Raw genomic sequence first — 27,370 nt, forward strand, 5'->3', positions numbered from 1 at the left:
TTGATTGATGAATGGATAAAAATATTTTGGTGTATATGTAAAACAGAATATTATTCAGCATTTTAAAAAAGGAGATCCTGCCATTTGCCCCACAATGTAGAACCTGGAAGGAATAATCCAGTGAAATAAGCCAGACACATAAATAAAAATATTTCATGATCTCACTGATATTTGGAAAATAAGAAAAATCAAAGATACAGAAATAAAGAATAAAATATTGGTTACCGGGACCAGGCAAGGTGGGTGGGGTACAGCATGAATGGGATGATAAAGGTTAGAGGCTATGAAGGAGCAGACATGTAGGATGAACTAGTCTAAAGATCTAATGTACAACATGAATGTACTAGTTAATAAAACTGTACTGTTAAAAAAAGAATCACGGACAGAAAATTTTGAAAGCAATAAGGTAAAGAAAGTTCCTCACATACAAGGGAGTGTGGTGGCTTTCAGTGGATTTTTCAACAAAAACTCTGCAAGCCAGGAGAGAGTTTGATTATGTGGTTGACACTTCAAGAATATAAATTGAAGTACTTGGGTTCACTTACGTATGGATTTTCATCTGCCTCTACCACCGCCAAGACCAATCCCTCTTTTTCCTCCTTTTCCTCAGCCTACTCAACATGAAGATGACAAGGACAGCTCAGCCAAGCTTCTGATTCCCTGGAACATGGAGCACTTCATCAGTTTGGCCGCAAAGGCACAACTGCTCTGGGGCACCTAAGCTTAGGGTCCCTGGCAGGTGAAGCATTGCCTCAGCTTTGGCACTGGAGAAGCAGGATGCTCTGGTAGGCTGAGACTTTGGGTCCCCAGGGGGTGAGGTGCTACTTCACTTTGGGTACCAGGGGGTGCAAATGCTCCAGTGGGTCAAGGCTTCAGGTCCTGCCCTTTCTCTCTCTTCATCTGAAAAGGTTGCAATGTAAAATTTAACTCTTTTAATGGTTTCCTATAAACCCTGTAGACTTTCTTCATTCTTTTTTCCTTTTGCTCCTCTGACTGGATACTTTCAATTGACCTGTCTTAGAGTTCACAGATTCTTTCTTCTGCTTGATCAAGTCTGCTGTTGACACTGTCTATGGCATTTTTCATTTCATTCACTGTATTCTTAAACTCCAGAGTTCTGGTTTTTCAAAATCCTATTTCTTCATTGACCTCATTGTGTTCAAGTATCTTTTTCTATTGTTTAGTTGTCTGTGTTCTCTTTTTAGTTAACTTAGTTTCCTTAATTATTTTGAATTCTTTATCAGGAAATTGTTGAGTATCCATTTACTTTGGGTCAGTTACTAGAAAATTATTGCATTCTGTTGGCGGTATCATGTTTGTTTTCCTTGTTTCTTTTTGCCTTGCATTAATATCTGCACATTTGATGGTGCCGTCACCTCTTCCAGAATTTACATGCTGGTTTTGGTGGGGAAAGAGCTTCAACTATGGGTGGGTGTGAAGGCATTGGCTAGGTGAGGTGTAGTGTTTCTGGCTTGGTGAGCATGCAACAGCTTACATTCCCCATGCAGCTCTGTCAGATGAGGTCAGCATCACTGAAAATTGCAGCATCCTCAGTCGCCAAGGCTAGTGGTGTCTGCAATGGCTGTGAGGGTTGTTAGGGTCTTCAGCTACAAAGGCTGCTGGGATCTTACTAATCTCTTTTTCTCCCATAGTGGAATTCATGCCCACAGATATCCCTAAAAATTCCAGGTTCAGTTTGTGGGCATCTTCGTGGTGGTAGTAGTGGTGGCATCAGTGTCTGATGTTCAGTGCCCACAAAGTGGCCATGGTGCCAGGATTTGGAGTATGAGTACACATGAAGAGTCAGTGGCTCCAGGGTCTGGGGCAGTAGGGACATTGGTGCCTGTGGTGCAGGTCCCTCTGCAGCAGCATTAATAATGGTTTGTGGGACATGGGAACTTTTGGAGAAACAAGAAAATGAGGTCTGGAGAGTAAATTCAGGCAGAGCTCAGGAATCTGAGGTGGTGTTGCAGTGGGTCCAGTGTCATGGGTACAGGTGTTGCCCTAGGATCTGAGGTCCAGAGCATGGGCATGTGCAAATTTACTGTTGCTCTAGAGTCCACAATGCAGATGCAGATGCAGATGCTGCAGCAGTGGCTCCGGTGTCCATAGGAGGTGTTTATGGAGTGGCTGTAGAGCTAGAATTTAAAGTGCAGACATGTGTGGAGTAAAAGTGGCTCCATGGTCCCAGGTGCAGGCTAGCTTGTCGGGAAAATGACTTTGGAATATGAAACATGGACATGCATGCTCCTGCAACAAAGCTGAGGCCTAGAATGTGGGTATGCAAAGAGTGTCTGTGGCTCTGGAGTCTGTGGCATGCATGGTTTTGGATGTGAGTAGGTCCTGGCCCTGGGTAGCACAACAGTGGCTTCTTATTGAGGCTGGAGCACAGCAGTGTCTCTCTCTCTCTCCAGGAGGTCAAAACAGCAATGGCTGTTGGTTAACCAGCTCAGTGGAAGAGCCAGCAGTGTCCTGTGTCCTGAAGACAGAAAGGATGAACACTAAGGGGACATCTGATGTGAAAGCTGCAGGGAGTGTGTGGCTGCCTCAGGAACTGTTGAAGTCCTTAGTAGAAAAGGTTGCTAGGATCCTTTGCAGAGCAGGCCACTGGAGACCAGAGTGGTACCTGCCTCATGACTGATTCTGATATTCCCCATCTTTCTTTGTTCCTAGCTGTATCCAGATGTCTCACATATGCCAATCTCCCCAGAAATCCTTTCTGTGCAATTATTGGTTTTTGCTGTACTGTGTTGCTGTAGGTTTTAAATTTGACTCTTAACTCCTTCTAGGACTATTTTTGTTCATGGGTAGCTGTCTAATTATTTTGTGTGCGTGTGAGAGAGATAAAAGCTGGTATAACCTAATCCACCGTGTTGCTCATATCATTTATCTCTCCCACTTCTTATAAGGACGCCAATCATACTGGATTAGAGCCCACCCATGTAATGCCATTTAACCTTAATTGCTTCTTTAAAGATCACACCTCCAAATACAGTCACATTGTGAGGTGTAGTAGAGATGAATTTACTTCAGCATATGAATTTTGGGGAAGATACAATTCAGTTCCTAATAGGTCTGTAGAAAATTCTTCTGCCCTTCATCATGTTCTTTTCTTGTAGTATCTTTGTTTGAATGCAGTGGTCATTTCGTTTTTGTTTCTTATGTTTGAATTAATTTGATTTTTTATATAACTAGGAGGAGATTCTTACCCATGTGTATTCATAGGTCATTTCTCAGGGTTCTTTTCAAGTCTTTACCTCTCAAAGGCTCCCTCCATAAAGTATAAAACATTTTCTTATAAAAGTGATTTGGTTAGTAAAAACTGACATTAAGCAGTTTTAAAAATTAAATAACATTTAGATTGAAATATTTACAAGAACTATGTGAAAACAGTTAATAGCTTCTGGTGGTTAATAATAATAATCTTATAAAAAATGCTGGGAGGTAATTCTAGGAACATGAAACTATATTTCTATACCTTAGTTTTAAACTCTAGTACTTAAATCTCTTGATAAATGTTCTAGGATAGAGTTTTGCTTTCCTTTAGCTTTTCAATCCTACCATTTTCACCTACACACACACACAGTGATTCACAAACAGGTTTTCCTTGATCAATGTTCTCTGAGAAATTAAATTATTTCTAGATTTTATCCTAAATAATATTATTCGCTAATTAAATGTAAGTAGTATTCTAAAAGCAGTTTAAAACATGTATGGTCCAAATATAGTACATACATGGTATGACTTATTTCTGTGACATTTCAGTTTTCCATAATAATTCCATTGATTATAAGATATTTGGCTCTAAATTTAATAAGTAATTAATTATGGTATAATGAAATTTTCAGAAGAAAATAAATAACATTTATTTAAACACATGGGTACTGCTATGGCATGCTTTGTAAGAAAAAGAACTACCAATATTTTTGGATGGAATAAATAAAATACTGCAACCCCAAAATTTTAGAAACCTAAACAATGATTAATATTTAAATGATATATTCATACCTGAACACCAAAGAAAAATGTTATTCCCTAGATCTTCTTTAAATTCATCATTAAAGAGGTAACTCGATTCTGGAAATGCTTCATGGAACGTTGCATATATGGCTTGTGCCAAACAATCAGGATATATCTACCAAAATAAAATCATATTAGATTAATTTTATATTTTTAAATTTTAATATGTCAGTTGCCAAAGAAATTATTATTTTTTAAATTTGCCTTGCAATTTATTAACCGAATAAAAATTTGCCATTTTTTAAATTCTAAAATCACATTTATATAAATTAATGTACATCACTATGCCTGAAAGCTAAATTTGAACTGGAATATGTTTCAGTAAGGAGCAATGCCACCCTCTCCACTCCCTCCAACCACCTGGAAATTAAATTTCTTTGGTTTCCTTATGATTTTAAATTTTAGTTTTTAAAACTAGCTTTACATATATTTAATATTTTTAACTTTTATTTTATATTCAAGCGTACATCTGCAGGTTTCTTATATAGGTAAATTGCATGTTAAGAAGGTTTTGTGAACAGATTATTTCTTTTTATAAACATTAGTACAATTTATTGAGAAAGTAAGTCTGAGTCACAGCCAGTGGAGGGAGAAGATGAAATTATTGGGTTGGATTGTTGTTGTTGTTTTAAAAATTTATTTTGATTTCAATAGTTTTGGGGGAACAAGTGGTGTCTGATTGCATGGAAAAGTTCTTCAGTGGTGATTTCTGAGATTTTGGTGCACTCGCCACCTGAGCATGTACACAGTACCCAATTTATAGGCTTTTATCCCTCATCTCCCTCCCATTCCCATCCCCCTCCCATCCTTCCCTGAGTCCCCAAAGTCTACCATATGTATGCCTCTGCATCCTCATAGCTTAGCTCCCATGTGTAAGTGAGACCATATGATGTTTGGTTTTCCATTCTTGAGTTACTCCACTTAGAATAATTGTCTGCAGCTCCATCCAGGTTGCTGTGAATGCCATTATTTCATTCCTTCTAATGGCTGAGTAGTATTCCATTTATATATATATATATATATAAAATTAAAACTAGTTATACTTTTATTTAATATTTTTAACTTTTATTTTATATTCAAGGGGACATGTGCAGGTTTCTTATATAGGTAAATTAGATGTGAAGGAGGTCTGTGAACAGATTATTTCTTTTTATAAACATTATATATATATATATATATATATATATATATATACCACATTTTCTTTATCCACTTGTTGGCTGATAGGCATTTAGGCTGGTTTCATATTTTTGCAATTGCAAATTGTGCTGCTATAAACATGCGTGTGCAAGTGACTTTTTCATATGTCTTCTTTTCCTCTGGGTAGATACTCAGTAGTGGGATTGCTGGATCAAACGGTAGTTCTACTTTTAGTTCTTTGAGTAATCCCCATACTGTTTTCCATAGTTGTTTTATTTGTTTACATTACCACCAGCAGTGTAAAAGTGTTCCCTTTTCACCACACCCATGCCAACATATATTATTTTTGGATTTTTTACTTATGGTAATTCTTGCAGGAGTAAAATGGTATCATATTGTGGTTTCGATTTGTATTTCCCTAATAATCAGCAATGTAGTGCATTTTTTCATATGTTTGTTGGCCATTTGCATATCTTCTTTTGAGAATTGTCTATTCATGTCCTTTGCCCACTTTTTAATGGAACTATTTGTTTTTTTCTTGCTGATTCATTTGAGTTTCTTGTAGATTCTGGATATTAGTCCTTTGTCGGATGCATAGCTCGCAAACACTTGCACCAACTCAGGAGGCTGTTTACTCTGACGATTACTTCTTTTGTTGTGCAGAAGCTTTTTAGTTTAATTAAGTCCCATCTATTTGTTTTTTGTTTTTGTTGAATTTGCTTTTGGTTTTTTGGTCATAAACTCTTTGCCTAAACCAATGTCTAGAAGAGTTTTTTCAATGTTATCTTCTAGAATTTTTATGGTTTCAGGTCTTAGATTTAAGTCTTTGAGCCATCTTGAGTTGACTTTTGTATAAGAGACAAGTATCCAGCTTTATTCTTCTACATGTGGTTTGCCAATTATCCCAGAACCATTTGTTAAATAGGGTCTCCTTTTCCCACTTTATGTTTTTGTTTGCTTTGTCAAAGATCAGTTGGCTGTAAGTATTTGGCTTTATTTCAGTGTTTTCTATGCTCTTCGATTTGTCTACTTGCCTATTTTTATACTAGTACCAGGGTGTTTTGGTAACATAGCCTTGTAGTATAGTTTGAAGTCGGGTAATGTGATGCCTCTAAATTTGTTCTTTTTTAGTCTTACTTTGGCTTTGTGGGATTTTTGGTTCCATATGAATTTTAGAATTTCTTCTAGTTCTGTGCAGAAAGATGATGTTACTTTTATGGGAATTGCATTGAATTTGTAGGTTGCTTTTGGCAGTATGATCATTTTCACAATATTGATTCTACCTATCTGTGAGCATGGGATGTGTTTTTATTTGTTTGTCTCATCTGTGATTTGTTTCAGCAGTGTTTTATAGTTTTTCTTGTAGAGGTCTTTCACCTCCTTGGTTAGGTATATTCCCAGGTTATTTATTTATTTATTTTATTTATTTATATTTGCAGCTGTTGTAAAACGGACTGAGTTCTTCATTTGATTCTCAGCTTGGTTGTTGTTGGTGTATAGCAGTGCTACTTATTTGTACACTGATTTCATATCCTGAAACTTTAGTGAATTAATTTGTCAGATATAGGAGCTTTTTGGATGAAGACTTTAGGGTTTTCTAGGTATACAATCATATCGTCAGAAAACAGTGACAGTATGACTTCCTTTTTACTCATCTGGATGCCCTTTATTTCATTCTCTTGTTTGATTGCTCTGGCTAGGACTGCCAGTATGTTAAATAGAAGTGGTGAAAGTGGGCATCCTTGTCTTGTTCCAGTTCTCAGGGGGCAATGCTTTCAACTTCTCCCCATTCAGTATAATGTTGGCTGTGTATTAGATGGCTTTATTACCCTGAGGTATGTCTCCTCTATGCCAATTTTGCTGAGGGTTTTAATCATAAAGTGATGCTGGATTTTGCCAAATAATTTTTCTGCATCTTATTGAGATAATAATATGCTTTTTAATTTTGTTTTTGTGATGTATCACATTTATTGACATATTGATGGTATGTTAAACCATCCCTGCATCCCTGTTATGAAACATACTTGATCGTGGTGTATGATATTTTTGATATGCTGTTGGAATTGGTTAGCTAGTATTTCGTTGAGGATTTTTGCATCTATGTTCATCAAGAATATTGGTCTGTAGTTTTCTTTTTTTGTTATGTTCTTTTCTGGTTTTGGTATTAGGGTGATCTTGGCTTCATAGAATTAGGGAAGAGTCCCTCTTTCACCATCTTTTGGAATAGTTTCAGTAAAATTGGTACCAATTCTTCTTTAAATGTCTGATAGAAATCAGCTGTGAATTCATCTGATCCTCAAACTTTTTTTTGGCAATTTATTACTGTTTCAATCTCACTACTTGTTATTGCTCCATTCAGAGTTTCTATTTCTTCCTGATATAATCTAGGAGAGTTGTATATTTCCTGGAATTTATCCATCTCCTCTAGATTTTGTAATTTGTGTGCATAAAGGTGTTCATAGTAGCCCTAAATGATCTTTTGTATTTCTGTGGTATCGGTTGTAATGTCTCCCATTTTGTTTCTAATTGAGCTTACTTGGATCTTCTATTTTCTTGCTTAATCTTGCTAATGGTGTGTCAAATCTGTTAATCTTTTCAAAGAATCAACTTTTTGTTTTGTTTGTCTTTTATAGTTTTTTGTTTCAATTTCATTTAGTTCTGCTCTGATCTTTGTTGTTGATTTTCTTCAGCTGGGTTTGGGATTGGTTTGTTCTTGTTTCTCTAGCTCCTTGAGATGTGACCTTAGATTGTCTATTTGTGCTTTTTTAGGCTTTGATATAGACATTTAATGCTATGAACTTTCCTCTTAGCATGGCTTTTGCTGTGTCCCAGAGGTTTAGATAGGTCATGTCAGTATTACTGTTCAGATCAAAGAATCTTAAAATTTTCATCTTAATTTCATTGTTCACCCAAAGATCATTCAGGAGCAGATTATTTAACTTCCATGTATTGGTATCATTTTGAGGGTTCCTTTTGGAGTAATTTCTAATTTTATTCTACTCTGGTCTGAAAGAGTACTTCATATAATTTTGATTTTCTTAAATTTATTGAGACTTGTTTTGTGGCCTATCATATGATCTCACCAGAAGGGAGCAGGAGTAGCTATTCTTTTTTTTTTTTAAGTTTATTATTATTATACTTTAAGTTTTAGGGTACATGTGCACAATGTGCAGGTTTGTTACATATGTATACATGTGCCATGCTGGTGTGCTGCACTCATTAACTCGTCATTTAGCATTAGGTATATCTCCCAGTGCTATCCCTCCCCCCTCCCCTCACCCCACAACAGTCCCCAGTGTGTGATGTTCCCCTTCCTGTGTCCATGTGTTCTCATTGTTCAATTCCCACCTATGAGTGAGAACATGCAGTGTTTGGTTTTTTGTCCTTGCGACAGTTTGCTGAGAATGATGGTTTCCAATTTCATCCATGTCCCTACAAAGGACATGAACTCATCAATTTTTATGGCTCCATAGTATTCCATGGTGTATATGTGCCACATTTTCTTAATCCAGTCTATCGTTGTTGGACATTTAGGTTGGTTCCAAGTCTTTGCTACTGTGAAAAGTGCAGCAATAAACATACATGTGCATGTGTCTTTATAGCAGCATGATTTATAATCCTTTGGGTATATACCCAGTAATGGGATGGCTGGGTCAAATGGTATTTCTAGTTCTAGATCCCTGAGGAATCACCACACTGACTTCCACAATGGTTGAACTCGTTTACAGTCCCACCAACAGTGTAAAAGTGTTCCTATTTCTCCACATCTTCTCCAGCACCTGTTGTTTCCTGACTTTTTAATGATCGCCATTCTAACTGGTGTGAGATGCTATCTCATTGTGGTTTTGATTTGCATTTCTCTGATGGCCAGTGATGATGAGCAGAGAAGTTTAGAGGAAAAAGAATAAAAAGAAATGAACAAAGCCTCCAAGAAATATGGGACTATGTGAAAAGACCAAATCTACGTCTGATTGGTGTACCTGAAAGTGATGGGGAGAATGGAACCAAGTTAGAAAACACTCTGCAGGATATTATCCAGGAGAATTCCCCAATCTAGCAAGACAGGCCAACATTCAAATTCAGGAAATACAGAGAATGCCACAATGATAATCCTTGAGAAGAGCAAGTCCAAGACACATAATTGTCAGATTCATCAAAGTTGAAATGAAGGAAAAAATGTTAAGGGCAGCCAGAGAGAAAGGTCGGGTTACCCACAAAGGGAAGCCCATCAGACTAACAGCGGATCTCTCGGCAGAAACTACAAGCCAGAAGAGAGTGGGGACCAATATTCAACATTCTTAAAGAAAAGAATTTTCAGCCCAGAATCTCATATCCAGCCAAATTAAGCCTCATAAGTGAAGGAGAAATAAAATACTTTACAGACAAGCAAATGCTGAGAGATTTTGTCACCACCAGGCCTGCCCTATAAGAGCTCCTGAAGGAAGCACTAAACATGGAAAGGAACAACCAGTACCAGCCACAGCAAAAACATGCCAAATTGTAAAGACCATCAAGGCTAGGAAGAAACTGCATCAACTAACCAGCAAAAGAACCAGCTAACATCATAATGACAGGATCAAATTCACATATAACAATATTAACTTTAAATGTAAATGGGCTAAATGCTCCAATTAAAAAACACAGACTGGCAAATTGGATAAAGAGTCAAGACCCGTCAGTGTGCTGTATTCAGGAAACCCACCTCACATGCAGAGACACACATAGGCTCAAAATAAAGGGATGGAGGAAGATCTACCAAGCAAATGGAAAACAAAAAAAGGCAGAGGTTGCAATCCTAGTCTCTGATAAAACAGACTTTAAACCAACAAGTAGTAGCTATTCTTATATCAGACAAAATAGACTTTAAAGCAACAGCAGTTAAAAAAGACAAAAAGAGACATTTATATAATGATAAAGCAATCAGTCCAACAGGAAAATGTCACAATCCTAAATTTATATGCATCTAACATAGGAACTCACAGATTTGTAAAACAATTATTACTAGGCACAAGAAATTAGGTATACAGCAACACAATAATAATAGTGGAGGACTTCAATACTCCACTGATGACACCAAACAGGTCATCAAGATGGAAAGTCAACAAAGAAATAATGGACATAAATTATGCCCTAGAACAAATGGACTTAACAGATATTTACAGAATAGTCTACCAACAACTTCAGAATATACATTCTCTTCATCAGCAGATGGAATTCCAGTGCTATGTTGAACAACTGATGAAGTGTGTATCCTTGTCATGTTCCAGATCTTAGAGGAAAAACTTTCAGTTTTTCCCCATTCAGCATGATACTAGCTCTGAGTCTGTTATACATGGTTTTTACTATGCTGAGGTATATTCCCTATATCACCAATTTTTTGATAATTTTTATTATGAAGGGATATGTTTTATCAAATGCTTTTTTTCAGCATCAATTGAAATGATCATATGGGTTTTATCCTTCATTCTGTTAATACAATGTATCACATTGATTGATTTGCATATGTTGAACCATCCTTCCACTTCAGGAATAAATGCCACTTGGTATTGATGAATGATCTTTCTCATGTATTGTTGAATTTGGTTTGTGGTATCTTGTTGAGGATTTTTGCATCAATATCCATCAGTGATACTGGTCTGTAGTTTTCTTTTCTTTCGTAGATGTGCCTTTGTCTAGTTTTGGTATCCAAATAATACTGCCTTGTAGAATGAGTTTGGGAGTATTCCCTCCTCCTCTCTTTTTTGGAAATAGTTTGAGTAGAATTGGTATTAGTTCTTCTTTGAATGTTTGGTAGAATTCAGCAGTGAAGCCAGCAAATCCTGGGCTTTTCCTTACTGGGGTACTTTTTATTATGGCTTTGATCTCATTACTTGGTTTGTTCAGGATTTGAATTTGTTCCTGGTTCAATCTTGGGAGGTGGTAGTATTTAGAAATCTGTCAATTTCCTCTAGATTTTCTAATTTATTGGCATACAGTTGCTCATGGTAGCAACTAATAATCCTTCGACTTTCTGCAATATCAGTTGCAATGTCTCCTTTTTCATTTCTGATTTGTATCTTGTCTTCTTTACTTAGTCTGGCTAACAATTTGTCAATTTTTTCTAACTTTTCAAAAAACTAACTTGTTTTATTAAACTTTCTTATCATTTGTTTTCATTTCGATTTCATTTACTTCTGCTCTGATCTTTATTATTTATTTTCTTCTCCTAATTTTGGGTTTGGTTTGCTCTTGCTTTTCTAATTCTTTAAGACACATTGTTAGATTGTTTCTTTGAAGTTGTTCTTTATTGATGTAGGCACTTACAGCTATAAATATGCCTCTTAGTACTGCTTTCACCCTATTCCATGGATTTTGGCATGTTGTGTTTCCATAGTCATTTGTTTAAAGAGATTTTTCAAATTCTTTCTTAATTTCTTCATTGACCCACTGGTCATGAGGAGCATATTGTTTAATTTCCACGTTTACTTTCAAAATTTCTTCTCGTTATTGATTTGCATATGTATTTTTAAATTGTTACATCCTCTTGCTGAATTGACCCCTTTATTATTATGTAATAACCTTCTTTGTTTCTTCTTATAGTTTCTGTATTTAAGTCTATTTTGTCTGATACAAGTATAGCAATTCCTTTTTTTGGTTTCCATTGGCATAGAATACCTTTCTTCATATCTTTATTTTCAGTCTATGTGTATCTTTATAGGTGAAGTGTGTTTTTTGTCGGCAACAGAACAATGAGTCTTGTTTTTTCATCCATTCAGCCAGTCTTTTAATTAGAGTTTAGTCCACTTACACTCAATATTATTATTGGTAAGTAAGGGCTTACTTCTGTGATTTTGTTATTTGTTTTCCTGTTCTGTGGTCTTCTCTTCCTTCTTTCTTTGCTCCTGTCTTACTGTAGTGAATGTGATTTTTCTCTGGTGACAAGCTTTAGTTTCTTGCTTTGTATTTTTTGTGTATCTACTGTATGTTTTTTGGTTTGAGGTTACCATGAGGCTAGCAAACACTATTTTAAAACCCATATTTTAACCTGGTAACAACATAATACTATTTCCATAAACAAACTAATAAAAACTCAATGTTTTAAATTTGTCTCACTTTTTAACTTTTTGTTGTTTCTATTTATATCTTACTGTATTATGTCTTAAAAAGTTGTTGAAATTATAATTTTTGAGTGGTTCCTCCTTTATTTAGTCTTTCTACTTAGGATAAGAGTAGTTTACACACAACAGTTGCAGTGTTTTAACATTCTGTGTTTTTTCTGTGTACTTACTATTACCAGTGAGTTTTGTAAATGTAAGTGATTACTTATTGCTCATTAATGTTTTTTCTTTCTGATTGAAGTCCTCCCTTTAGCATTTCTTGTAGGATAGGTCTGGTATTGCTGAAATCCCTCAGCTTTTGTATGGGAATATCTTTATCTCTCCTTCATGTTTGAAGGATATTTTTGCCAGATATACTACTTTGGGTAAATGTTTTTGTTCCTTCAGCACTTTAAATATATCATTCCATTCTCTTCTGGCCTATAAGGTTTCCACAGAAAAGCCTGCTGCTAGATGTACTGGAGCATTATTGTATGTTGTTTCCTTCTTTTATCTTGCTGCTTTCAGGTCCTTTCTTTATCCTTGACCTTTGGGAGTCTGATTATTAAACATCTTAAGTAATCTTTGGGTTAAACCTGGTTAGTGTTCTATAACCTTCTTGTACTTGGATATTGATATTTTCCCTTTAGGTTTAAGGAAATTGCCTATTATCCCTTTCAATAACCTATCTACCCCATCTCTTTCTCTACCTCCTTTTTAAGGCCAACAACTCAGATTTGCCCTTTTGAGGCTATTTTCTAGATCCTGTAGGCATGCTTCATTGTTTTTTATTTTTTTCTTTTGATTTCCTTCTGTTTTCAAATAGCCTATCTTCAAGCTCACTAATTCTTTCTTCTGCTTGATCCACTCTGCTATTTAAGGACTCTGATGCATTCTGCAGTGCGCCAATTGCATTTTCAGCTCCAGAATTTCTGCTTCTTATTATTTCTATCTCTTTGTTAAATTTATCTGATATAATTCAGATTCCTTCTCTGGGTTATCCTGAATTTATTTGAGTTTCCTCAACACAGCTATTTTAAAGTTTCGTTTCAAAGGTCACGTATCTCTGTTTCTCCAAGACTGGCCCCTGGTGCCTTATTTAGTTAATTGCTGAAGTCTCTTCCTGGATGTGTTGATGCCAGTTGATGTTCTTTGGTGTCTGGGCATTAAAGAGTTAGGTATTTATTGTAATATTCACTGTCTGCGCTTATTTGTAGCTGTTCTACTTGGAAAGGCTTTCCAGATACTTGAAAGAGCTTGGGTGTTGTGATATAAGCTGTATCTACTTTAAGGGACACCCCAAGCCCAGTAACACTGTGGTTCTTGCAGACTTGTGGAGGTAATTCTCTGAATTACCAGGCAGAGACTTTTTTTCTCCTCCCTTACTTTATCCCAAACATACAGAATCTCTCTTTCTGTTCTGACACCTAAAAATGTAGGTGGAGTGACACAAGCACTCCTGTGGCTATCACCATTATGACTGCTTTGGATAAGACCTGAAGCCAGAACGATGCTGGGTCTCACTGAAGGCCTGCAGCAATCACTCCCTAACTACTGTATATGTTTGCTCAAGGCCCTGGGGCTCTACAATCAGCAAGTGGCAAAGCCAGCCAGGCCTGTGTCCTTCCCTTCAGGGTGGCGAGGTTCCCCAGGCCCCTGGTAGGTCCAGGTGTGCTGCCTGGGAGCCAGAGACTAAAGAAAAAAAACCTTAGAGCTGGCACTCAAATCACAAGATGCGGTCCTTCCTGCTCTTCCCTCCCCTTTCCGAAGGCAGAGTCATCTCACCCTGTAGCCACTGCCACACCATGCCATGAGGAATATTGCCAGACTATCAGCCAATGTTCCCTTAAGGGCCACAGGCTCTTAAATCAGCTCCTGTTGAACGCTGCCTGGCCTGGGACACAACCTTCAGGGAAGTGGGCTCCTCTCTGGCCCAGGGCAGGTCCAGAAATGCTGCCCAAGAGTCAAGTCTTGGAACTGGGGACCCCAAGAGCACAGCTGGTGCTCTCCCTACCTGTGGCCATGCTGGTACCTGAAGCCAGCAAGTCTCAGAGTATCACCCAGGGCCCTCAATGTAGTACTTGGGTATTGCTGCTAGTTATTCAGGGCTCAAGGGCTCTTCAGTTAGCAGGTGATAATGCTGCCAGGATTGGGCCCTTTCCTTCAAGGCAGTGTGTTCCATTTTTGCCCAGGGTGTGTCTAGAAATGTCATCTGGAAACTAGGGCCTGGAATAAAGGCCTCACATCTCTGTCTGATGCCCTATCCTGCTGGGGCTGAGCTGGTATCCAAGATGCAAGTCGAAGTCCTCCCCACTCTTCCCTCTCCTTTCCTCTAGCAGAAGGAAGGGGTCTCTTTCGGAGCTGTGAGCTGTGCAGCCTGGGGTTATGAGAGAGGTGATGCCAGTACTCCCTTGGCTGCCCCTACTGATGTGTCACTATGTTGCGTGCACACTCCAGTCCATTGTCTCTGGACCTCGTTCAGTAATAGGTCTTGCTTAAGAGTCACAGTCCTTATGGCCTAGACTCTCAGATTTACTTGGAGACACAGAATGTGCAGCCTTCTGTGGCAAGGTTTGCAGGTTCTCAAGTTCTGACCACTGGGATCCACAATTCCCCTCCGTCTAGGGCTGGTTTAAATGCTCCCTCTGTGGGCCGGTATCAGTTGAGTTTGGTTCGGTTTTCTTTCTGCTCTAACAGGACAGCACTGAGTTAACTGTCTCACAATGTTGTGTTCTTTCCCCAGCACCCAGAAATGCTCTCTGCACTACACTGCCACTGCTGGGGGTTGGGGAGGGGTGGTGTTGGTGATTCCAGACTGCTTTTCCTATCTCTTCAGTGCCTCTTTCAGTGATATGAAGCTAAAACTAGGCACTATAAGTACTCGCCTGATTTTTGTTTTTTATGATGGTGTTTTTTTCTGTGTAGATAGTTGTTAACTTGGTGTTCTTGTGGGGGGACAATCAGTGAGGTTTCTATTCTGCCATTGTGCTCTGCCTCTGCCTGTTTTGTCTTAAACTAGAATAGTAACTTCTGCTTCTTTTCTGTTTGCTAGGTGGATTTTTCTCCATCCCTTTACTTTGAGCCTATGGGTATCACTGTATGTGAGATTGGTCTCTTGAAAACAGCATACAGTTGGGTCTTCTTTATTCAACTTGTCACTCTGTCCCTTTTAATTGAGGCATTTAGCCCATTTACATTCAAGGTTATTATTGATATATGCAGATTTAATCCAGTCATTGTGTTTTTAGCTGGTTATAATGCAGACTTATTTATGTGATTGCTTTATAATGTTGTTGGTTTAGTGGCCAGTAAAAATCTTTCCTTTCCATATTTAGCACTCTCTTCAGGACTCTTATAAAGCAGATTTGTTGGTAGTGAATTCCCTTAACATTTGCTTATCTGAAAAGGATCTTATTTCTCTTTCACTTATGAAGTTTAGTTTGGCTGGATATTAATTCTTGTTTGGAAATTCTTTTAAGAATGCTGAATATAGGCTGCCAGTCTCTTCTGGGTTGTAGGGCTTTTGCTGGAAGGTCTGCTGGTAAATTGGTGAGGTTTCCTTTGTAGGTGACTGCCTCTTCTCTCTAGCTGCCACTAATGTTTTTCTTTCATGTCAACCTTGGAGAATCTGATGACTATGTGACTTGGATATGGTCCTCTTGTATAGTATTTTGCAGTTCTTCACAGTTCCTGAATTTGAATGTTGGCCTCTCTAGTGAGGTTGGGTAATTTTTCACAAACAATATTCTGAAATGTTTTCTATGCTGCTTGCTTTCTCTCCCTCTTTCAGGGATGTCAATGAGTCATAGATTTGGTCTCTTTACATAATCCCATATCTCTAGAAGGTTTTGTTCATTCTTGTTCATTGTTTTTTCTTTGTATTTGTCTGATTGGTTGATTTTGGAGAATCAGTCTTTGAGCCATGAAGAGTCTTTCCTCAGCTTGGTCTATTCTGCGTTAATACTTGCGACTGTATTCTGAAATTCTTGAAGTGCATTTTTCAGCTGTATCAGTGCTTCTTCTTTTTAAAAATGGCCATTTTGTCTTCTACTGTCTGTATCATTTTATTGTATTCCTTAGAATCCTTGGATTGAATTTCAATGAATTCTTTTTAATCTGTATTCTAAATTCTATATCTAGAATTAGGTTATTATCGATGCATATTTGACCTGCTCATCGAGTCTGACAAGTGACCTGGGAACCATTTCATCCTGATTAAGAACCATTATTGGGGAACTAGTACAGTTATTTGGAGGTAAGCAGTCTATCTTTTTGAGTTCCCAGAGTTCTTGCACTTGTTCCTTCTCATCTTCGTGAGCTGATGTTTCTTCAATCTTTAAAGTTGCTTTCTTTGGATTTTTTTTTCTTTTATCTTATTTGATTTTGTCAGGGGTTTAATTGTGGTATAAGGTGGCTTCAGTTTACTGACTTTGTTTCTGAAAGAAATTAGAAGGCTATACAGCTCAGCTCAGCACTCCTGGGCAGGGTGCTCTAACTCTGGAGAGCTGGTATCCTGCCCCAGCTTTGTTCCCTGGCCCCTTGAGGTTAGAAATCTGCTGCGCTGGTGGGCTAAAGTGCTCTTGGGCCACAGGCCACAACATTCTGATGTGTGGTGCCAGCAAAAGCACTTCATCAGACAGGGGCCATTCTGTTGGAACTCTTGATGGCCAGGCACTGTTTGCCACTGCAAGAGCTTTAATGTAGGCCCCCGGGAGGCAGCCCATGTGGGCATCCATTGCCATACTGCAAGCAACCATGGACAAGCTGGACCCAAGGAGAGGCTGACAGACAGGGGGGCACTCAGGTCAGACTGGCCCATCTCCGAGGCAAGGATACCCTGCTCTGTTCAGGTCTGACAGTTCCCCTAAAATGAAAGTCTCCTAGGGTAGCATGGCAAGCCTTCAGGTATGGGTATTCCTGGTTGTGCTCCATCGCAGACACTCCTGCACTAATCCCTCTGGCCTCTGCACAGGCTACAGTCCTGCCCCAACATATCTCCAACCAGCTCTCCCTGCTAGCTCAAGTGTCCATAGGGGTCATGGGTCCTTTGATGCCAGGATTCCAGAGGTCCCTGGTGAGAGTGGGTTGCCCCTTGCCTGCTCATCTCACCTCTTCCCCAGGAGTCACTGGGGCCAGGAAGAAGTCCTTGTGCATGGTAGACCCATGCAGAGTTCCCATATTCCTCCCCCTCCATCCCAGTATGTGTGTCCATCCACTCTCAGTGCCTTCCCTCTGATGATATGCTCAGAGTGCACAAGTCTTCCCAGTGTCCCAGTCCCTTGGTAGCAGATATTCCTCCTGGCTGCATCTAGTCAGCCACCTTAGAAATTATTATTTATTTTATGAAATATATATGTCTTTTTTTTTCTTATAACTTGCTTTTGGCCATTTTATTACTTCTTTGTACCTTTAATTGAGGGACATAAACAAGTAAGAGTTGAAAATCCAGTCAATCTGACAATGTTTTGGGAAAAAAACTCAATTCAGATAGAGAATAAAATGAACAATTAAGGTTTCATAATTATTCATTTCACTTAACTTTGCTGTTGCTTTCCTCTTTTAGAAAGTCATGTACAGAGGAGTTTAAGACAACAGACGGGAAGCAGCTAGTATACACTGCTCTCATGGAGATGAAACAAAGTGGTGAGTAAATACTAGTTCCTCAAGTGGATTGTCAAGGAGATCCCATGAAGATTCACCAAGGAAGCAACAGGACCAACAGAGAACAAAGAGGAGTGAAGCCAGGCAGCTGCCCACCCAGAACTGATGGAGAGTAGGGGAAGCTCCCTAATGCAGGGAAAGGTGAGTGAGTGAGAGTCCTGAAGGGATCTACACTTCTGTGATAGACCTTTGCAATCCCAGACATGAGAGATATTCCTGACCCCCAGAAGCCTCCAGACTGAGATGGAGAGCCACCCAGAGTCTTTGCAGAAGAACCACTGAAGCCCACATGGGGCCCTACAGGCCTTGAATCCCTGAGTAGTCCAGTGCCATCTGCTGTAGCCCCAACAGAGGCTGCAGCCATGGTGCTAAGAAGCAGCCAGACTGCCACACTGCTCCTCAGTAGGCAAGGCTTGCCAGCATGGGTTTCCAGCACAGTGGCCCCACCCCTACCTGAACCTGGGTGGTCATGGCTCTGAGTTTCTCCAGGAAGCACCCAGGCTGCAGACTATGTGACCTCCTATCCCCACTGCTCCTCACCCGGCAGGGCTTGCTGACTTGGGCTCCTAATGCGGCAGCCCCAACTTTGCCTGAATACTGTGGGTGGTCACAGCTCTGCATTTCTCCAGGAAGCACCCAGACTAAAGACCGTGTGACCCCTACCCACACTGCTCCTTGCAAGGCACGGCTTGCCAACCTGGGCTCCCAGTGCAGCAGCCCTGGATCCACCTAAACACCTGTTGTCAGTCACAGCTCTGCATTTCTCTGGGACAAAACTCCAAAAGGTAACAAACAAGGCTTGGCACCTTTGCATTGTTCTGACAGTGAAGTCTAGCACTGCTTGGGTAAAAGTGAAGTGCAAGTGTGCCATGTGCCCCACAGCTGCCAGTCTCCATTGCTCCAGCTGAGGGATCTTCCCCTCTTCAGTGAAAAGCCCACTCCATAGCCACCCTTACCCTACTTGAACATTTCATCTGCAGTCCACAGCCATTCTGAAAACCCAACTCCCACAGGTTTGTGATATTCCTTTTGGTTCCCCCCTCCTAAGTGTTCTGCCTGCCCCTGGTTTCCACCATCTAAGCATTTTACCCGCTTCCACCTAAGAGTTTGGCCAGTGACCCAGGGACCAACCCGCCACTCTTCATCATAACCAGCACTTGAACTCTGGGTTAGCCTGATTCTGGCACAGCCCTTTCAGGACTCATACCCATTGCTCTGCAAGCCATCTAGGAGCCTGGAAATTACCTACGTACCCTACCCCTACCCTGTTCCAACTCTACAGGCACTGGACCACTTCCCCAGGGCCCAAAGTCAGGCTGACCTAACCAGCCACCACCACCAGAACCAAAACTCACTCATGTGGGCCCAAAGGTGGAGATCCTCCCCCCCCCACCCACCATTTACAACCAGCAGCAGTACTATCACACTGGCAAAGAGGTGAGCCACAAAACTGTCTGTATCAGGTTCGGAGATTAAATTATGCCCTGAAACCACTCCCACAGAGAGTCATAAAACAGGCATTTATTGTGGCTCTCAACCTCATTGTAGTCCAGAGATAGACTAGAATATGAATCTAAACTAGGAGTCATGAGCCCTGGAACAATTGTGTAGTAGGAAAACAGATCAAGTTCCTGCCTATGTAGGATAGGAAGCTGGTGCAACCATCTCAACTCCCTGCAGAGTCTTTAGTGCACTTCATAAGGAACTCCTCCCATTAACCCTCATCAGGGCAGGTGCCTGTGCTTGCCATTTGGGTATTTGTGGGAAAGCAAGGGGCTCCAGCTGTGTCTCTCCAACCCCACAGAACAGGAAACTTATGGCACCAGGTACTCCAATGTCCAGTCCTTCACTTGAAACAACAGAGAGCACCTCAATAAACAAAGATCAGGTACCTACCTACCTGCTTATGTTGCAACTGGCTCTCACCTGAGAGCACCACTGACCAACTTCTAGGTCAAACTGCACAGCTCAATATAAAACCAGCCCACAGAAGTGCATAAGGCAATAGAAGCAAAGCCAAAACACCATAAGGCAACAGAGGCAATGCCAAAAGACCCACCCACTCCTCTCCAGACAAGCAGGAACTAGCATAAGAATTCTGACACTATAGGCCGGGTGTGGTGGCTCACACCTGTAATCCCAGCACTTTGGGAGGCTGAGGCAGGCAGATCACGAGGTCAGGAGTTCGAGACTAGCCTGACCAACATGGTGAAACCCCGTCTCTACTAAAAATACAAAAATTAGCAGGGCGTGGTGGCACGTGCCTGTAATCCCAGATACTCAGGAGGCTGAGGCAGGAGAATCACTTGAGCCTGAAAGGTGGAGACTGCAGTTGAGCTGAGATTGCGCTACTGCACTCCAGTCTGGGAGACAGAGCGAGACTCCAAGACTGTCTCAAAAAAAAAAAAAAAAAAAATTCTGACACCAAAAATATCTGAATGTTGCAACACCACCAAAAGATCACTCTAGTTCCTCCGCAATGGTTCCTGACCAAAAAAGAAACTCAGAAATGACAAGTAAGAATTTAAAGCATGGATTTCAAGGAAGCTCAATGAGATTCAAGAAAAGATTAAAAATCAACACAAAGAAACTTCTAAAGGAATCCAGGAAATGAAGGAAGTGCTAAACATCATGAAAAGAAATCAATTAGAGCACTGGAAATAAAAAACTCACCAAAGAAATTTCAAAATACCACTGAAAGTTTTATCAATAGTCTAGACTAAGCAGAAGAAAAATTTTCAGAGCTTGAAGATCAGTATTTTGGTCTAACCCAGTCAGACAAAAAGAAATAAAAAATAATTAAGAAAAATGAACAAAGTATCAAAAAAATGGGATTATGTAAAGCAACCAAACCTATGAATTACTGGTATTCCTTAAAGAGAAGGAGAACAAGTTCACAACCTGGAAAACGTATTTGAAAAAATAATTCAAGAAAAATTTCCTAATTTTGCTAGAGAGGTAGACATCCAGATTTAAAAAATCAAGAGAACACCTGCCAGATACCATACAAAATGAATATCATGAAGGCATATAGTCAACAGAGTGTCTAAGGTCAATGCTAATAAAAGTATCTTATAGCCACCTACAGAAAATGGTCAGATTATGTATGAAGGGAATCTCATCAGGCTTACAGCAGACCTCTCAGCAGAAACCTTTCAAACCAGAATAGATTGGAGGTCTATTTTCAGCACTGTCAAAGAAAATAAATTCCCACCAAGAATTTTCATATCCCACTAAACTAAGCTTCATAAGTAAGGGAGAAATAGAATATTTTTCAGACAAGCAATCACTAAGGTAATTTATTACCACTATACCAGCCTTATAAGAGATCATTAAGGGAGTTCTAAATGCAGAAACAAAAAAATGACACCTACTAACACAAAATTAAACTTAAGTATATAACCCACATACCCAATAAAGCAACTACATAATAGAAGATAGAAAACAATAAGCTAAGAACTTCACAACAGAATCAAAATCTCACATATCAATACTTACTTTGAATGTATATTGTCTCAATGCCCCACTTAAAAGGAACAGAGTGGCAAGTTGACTTGAAAAACAAGACTTATCTATCTACTTTCCTCAAGAGACCCATCTCACATATAATGACACCTACAGCCTCAGGGTTGGAGAAAGATCTACCATGCAAAGGGAAAACAAGAAAAGAGCAACAGTAGCTATTCTTATAAGATAAAACAGACATTTAACTGCTAACAGTAAAAAAAGACAAAGAAGGCCCTACATAATGATAAAGGGTTCAATTCAACAAGAAGCCTTAACTTTCCTAAATATATACACATCCAATATTGAAGCACCCAGATTAATAAAACAAGTACTTATGGACCTATGAAAAGACTTAGCCACACAATATTAGTAGGAAACTTCAACACCCCACTGACAGCATTAGACAGATCATCAAGGCAGAAAACTGACACAGAAGTCCTGAACTTAAATTCAACACGTGATCAGTTGGACCTAATAAATATCTACAGAGCACTCCACCCATCAACTAGAAATGTGCATTATTCTCATCTTCACATAGAACATACTCTAAGATCAACCACATGCTCAGCCATGAAGCAGGTCTCAATAAATTCAAAAAAAGTTAAATAATACCACAGTGGAATAACAAAACAAATCAATATCAAGAAGATCTCTCAAAATCAGAAAATTACATGAAAATTACACAACTTGCTCCTAAATAATTTTTGGGTAAACAACTAAGTTAGACACAAATAAACAAAATATTTGGAATAAATGAAAATAGAGACACGACATACCCAAATTTCTGGTATGCAGCCAAAGCAATGTTAAGAGCAAAGTTTATAGCACTAAACACCTACATAGAGAAGTTACAAGGATCTCAAATTAACAATATAATATTACACCTAAAGGAACTAGAAAAATAAAAACAATATAACCCCAAAGCTAGTAGAAGACAAGAAGTAACTAAAATCAGAGCAGTTCTTAATGAAGTTGAGACCCAGAAATCCATAAAAAGGATCATCCAAGCCAAAAGCTGATTGTTTGAGAGGATAAACCATGTCAACAGACCACTAGCCAGATTAATAAAGAGAAAAAAAGAGAAGATCCAAATAAACACGGTCAGAAATGACAAAGGAGATATTACAAACAATCCCACAAAAACACAATAGATTCTCAGAGACTATTATGAACAACACTACACACACAAGTTAGAAATCTAGAATAAATAATAAATTCCTAGAAATATAAAACTTCCCATGACTGAAGCAGGAAGAAATTGAAACCCTGAACAGACCAATATCAAATTCTGAAGTTGAATCAGTAATAATAATAATAAAAACCTATGTACCAAAAAGAACCCTGTACCAGATGGATTCATAGTAAAATCTACCAGTTGAACAAAGAAGAGCTGGTACCAACCCTAGTTAAACTATTCAAAGAAACTGAGGAACCTTAGCGGGGCTTCTCCTCACATATTCTACCAAACCAACATCACTCTGATACCAAAATCTGGAAAAGACAAAAGGAAAAAAAAACTATAGGCCAAGATCCCTGATGAACACAGAGGCAAAAATTCTCAACAAAATTCTAGCAAACAAAATCCAGCAGTACATCAAAATGTGAATTCACCATGATCAAATAAGCTTTATTCCTGTGATGCAAGGTTGGTTCAGCATACACAAATCAACAAATGTGGTTCACCACATAAATATAATTTTTTAAAAAAATATGATCATCTCAATAGATGCAGAAAAAGCATTTGATAAAATTCAACACCCCTTTATGATAAAAATCCTCAAAAAAGTAGGCACTGAAGGAACATACCTCAAAATAATAAGAGCCATCTATGACAAACCCACAGCCAATATCATACTAAAAGGGCAAAAGCTGGGAGCATTCCCCATAAGAACCAAAAAAAGGCAAGGATGGCCACACTCACCATTCCTATTTAACTAGTACTGGAAGTCCTAGCCAGAGCAATCAGGCAAGAAAAAGAAATAAAAGGCATACAAATAGTAAAAGAAGTCAAATTATCTCTCTTCACTAATGATATAATTCTATACCTAGAACATCCTAAAGACTCTGCCAAAAGGTCTGTAAGACTGATAAACAACTCCAGTAGAGTTTCAGAATACAAAACCAATGTACAAAACTCAGTAGCATTTCTATACACCTATAATTTTAAAGCTGAGAGCCAAATTAAGAATGCAATCATATTTACAGAAGCCAAAAATAAAATACCCAGGAATGCAGCTAACCAGGGAGGTGAAAGATCTCTACAAGGAAAACTACAAAACACTGCTCAAAGAAATCATAGATGACATGAACAAATGGAAAAACATTCCATACTCACGGAATGGAAGAATCAACATTGTTAAAAATGGCCATACTGCCCAAAGCAATCTACAAATTTAATGCTATTCCTATCAAACTACCCATGCTATTTTTCACAGAAGTAGAAAAATCTATTCTAAAATTCATATGGAAACACAATAGAGCCCAAATAGCCAAAGCAATCCCAAGCAAAAAGAACAAATTCAGAGATATCACATTACCTGACTTCTGACTATATTATAAGGTTACAGTAACCAAAACAGCATGGTACTGGTTCAACAGCAGACACACAGACAAACAGAACAGGACAGAGAAGCCAAAAATAAAGCTGCACACTTATAAACATCTTATCTTCAACAAGTAGACAAAACAAGCAATCAGGAAAGGACTCTCTATTCAATAAATGGTGCTGGGGTAACTGGCTAGCCATATGCTGAAGAACAAAACTGGACTTCTACCTATCACCATATACAAAGATTGACTCAAGATGGATTAAAGACAAATATAAGATGTAATACTACAAAAATCCTAGAAGAAAACCTAGGAAGTACCTTTCTGGACATTGGCCTTGGCAGAGAATTTACGACTAAGTCTGCAAAAGCAACTACAACAAAAACAGAAATTGACAAGCAGGATCTAATTAAACTAAAAAGCTTCTGCACAACATAGGAAACTATCAACAGCATAAACAGGCAACCTACAGAATAGGAGAAAATATTCACAAACTATTCATCCAACAAAGGCCCAATATCCAAAATCTATAAACTTAAGATTTAAGCAATTCAACAAAGAAGAAATAATCCCATTAAAACGTGGATAAAGGAAAATAACAGCCAATTCTCAAAAGAAGACATACACGCAGCAAACAAACGTGAAAAATGCTCAACATCACCAATCATTAGAGAAATGCAAATCAAAACCACAACGACATACTATCATCTCACATCAATCTGAGTGTGCATTATTAAAGATTCAAAAACAATGGATGCTGGCAAGGCTGCAGAGAAAAAAGAATGCTTATGCACTGTTGGTGGAAATGTTTATTAGTTCGGCCACTGTGGAAAACAGTTTAGAGATTTCTCAAATAACTTAAAAAACAGAACTACCATTAGACCCAGGAATCCCATAACAAGGCATGTTTACCCAAAGGAAAATAAGTTGTTCTATCAAAAAGACACATGCACTTGTATGTTCATCACAGCACTGTTCACAATAGCAAAGACATGGAATCAACCTAACTATCCATCAATGGTGGACTGGATGAAGAAAATGTGGTACATATACAACATGGAATACCATACAGCTATAAAAAGGAACAAAATCATGTCCTTTGCAGCAACGTGGTTGCAGCTGGAGGCCATTAATCTAAGCTAATTAACACAGAAACAGAAAACCAAATACCACATGTTCTTACTTATAAGTGGGAGCTAAACATTGAATACATATAGATATAAAGATGAGAACAATAGACACTGGGGACTACTAGATAGAAGAGGGAGGTGTTGGGGGTGAGGAGTGAAAAACTCATTATACTATACTTACCACCTGGATGACAGGATCTTTCATACAATATACCCACGTAACGAACCTGCATGTGCACTCCCTGAACCTAAAGTAAATGTTGCAATTTTTGTACATGATGCATATGAGCCATAGAAATAAAAAGTGCATTTTTAAGTAACTGTAGGTTGTTCGCATGAGTTTATATAGTGCAATCAGTATTATTTCAATATTAAAACCATAATCAGAGGCCGGGCACAGTAGTTCACACCTGTAATCCCAGCACTTTGGGAGGCTGAGGTGGGCGGATCATGAGGTCAGGAGTTCAAGAACAGTGTGGCCAATATGGTGAAACCCCGTCTCTACTAAAAATACAAAAATTAGCCGGGGGTGGTGATGGGCACTATAGTCCCAGCTACTCAGGAGGCTGAGGCAGAAGAATCGCTTGAACCTGGGAGGCGGAGGTTGCAGTGAGCCGTGATTGCGCCACTGAACTCCAGCCTGGGTGACAGAGTGAGACTCCACCTCAAAAAAAAAAAAAAAAAAAAATCAGAAATCAACAAATATAAGGGACTACCAGTATCCTGTTAGCTTTCAAATCCCTAAACTATTAAATTCCTCTCAGGGAGTGACTCAACATAGAAAAACACAATATTTTTATATTAAAGACAAATTGATACAACTATTTGCATACTCTGCATTCAGATAAGTATTTATAATCACACATTAAGCCCATCACTTTGTAAAATTTTAGAATTAGAAGGTCTCTTACAAGTCATTGTGATAGACTGAATATTGGTGCAAAATATATACATGTTCTAATCCCTGGAACCTGCAAATGTTACCTTATAAGGCAAAAGCATATTGCAAATGTGATAGTTAAAGATCTTCAGTGGGGGTTAAGATTAAAGATCTTAACTTAATCTCCACTTAAAATAAGGAGATTATCCCATGGACTCTAAATGTAATCACAAGTGTCCTTGTAAGAGGGCAGCTGAGGGAAATTTGACTATAGAAAATGAGAAAGCAATTCAAAAACAGAAGCAGAGTTTGGAGTGATACAACCATAAGCTAAGGAATACTGGCAACCTCCAGAAGACAGAAGAGGCAAGGAATAGATTCTCCTCTGGGCCCTCCTAAAGACATTGGTCCTGCTGACACCTTGATTTTAGCCCTGTAAGACTCATTTGGGGCTCCTGGCCTCCACAGCTAAGAAAATTAATTTCTATTGCTTTAAGCCACTAAATATATAATTTTTACAACAGTAGTAGGAGACTAATACAGTCACTTAATCTATTAGTGCTGAAATTTGCTGGTAAGTGATGGTATTCTTTTAAGATCTCCATGATTTTTCTTGGGAAGTGAAGGGAAAAGGGAAAAACTCTATAATATGTTGACATATTTAATTTTATTAAATGAGCCATGAGCATTTTTTTTCTACCAGAAATGATGACATATTCTATTTGTGGTACACAAATTATACCAATGGTTAAAATTAAAAAGTTGAATAAGGTGAATAAAGGGAACTTCTAAACATTTTCTATGAATATCCTGCCTTCAGGAGATGAAGGAGATTGTGTCAAACTATTTGGAAAATTTCTGAGAGAATATCATTGTGTGACGTTGGAAGAAAGGAAAATAAAAGCCATACAAAATATATTTAGGTTCAGATTAATTTGTGCTAAATAGTGGACTGGAAGATAATTTTTTTCTTTCTTAAATATTAATACATTTATCTCTCTTAGGAAATATAAATCAGATGAGTTAATAGTAATAAAACCCTCACTTATTTGAATTAGTTAAAAATAATTGAAATTATGGTCAATAAAAGATGAGATCCTGAAGGCAGGTGGCTCTCACAGATAAATGCATGGACAGGGAATTTTAAAGGAAGACTTAGTGCAAGTCCAGGAGTCTAATCATTAAGTACATCTTGTCTGTTCTCAAATGAGGCTTTGCAACTTAATTAAACAACTTCTAATTTCTTCTTAGAAAAAGTTACTGAAAATCAGAATCCAGAAAAAATCATATCATGGTTTGAGAGAAGTTGTAAGTATAAGATTTATCAAAAGACACATCCATCACATGTGAGAACATTTGGATCATAAAAGTAGAAACAGAAACTAAAGAATGGGGGATACACAATGTTA

At 38.5% G+C, this 27,370-nt stretch overlaps 1 protein-coding gene across 5 annotated transcripts in view; it reads right to left on the reverse strand.

The window, feature by feature from the left end:
* FAM227B (family with sequence similarity 227 member B) overlaps positions 1–27,370 on the reverse strand; it is a 284,908-nt gene that overhangs the window by 203,345 nt on the left and 54,193 nt on the right. For all 5 annotated transcript variants that reach the window (XM_055362964.2, XM_063698984.1, XM_055362963.2 and 2 more), the window contains one exon: positions 4,009–4,135. In XM_055362964.2, the coding sequence (XP_055218939.1) occupies positions 4,009–4,135 (127 nt within the window). The remainder of the gene's footprint in view (positions 1–4,008; positions 4,136–27,370) is intronic.

The sequence above is a fragment of the Gorilla gorilla genome, chromosome 16 (assembly GCF_029281585.2).
Source record: "Gorilla gorilla gorilla isolate KB3781 chromosome 16, NHGRI_mGorGor1-v2.1_pri, whole genome shotgun sequence".
Taxonomy (NCBI): Eukaryota; Metazoa; Chordata; class Mammalia; order Primates; family Hominidae; genus Gorilla; species Gorilla gorilla.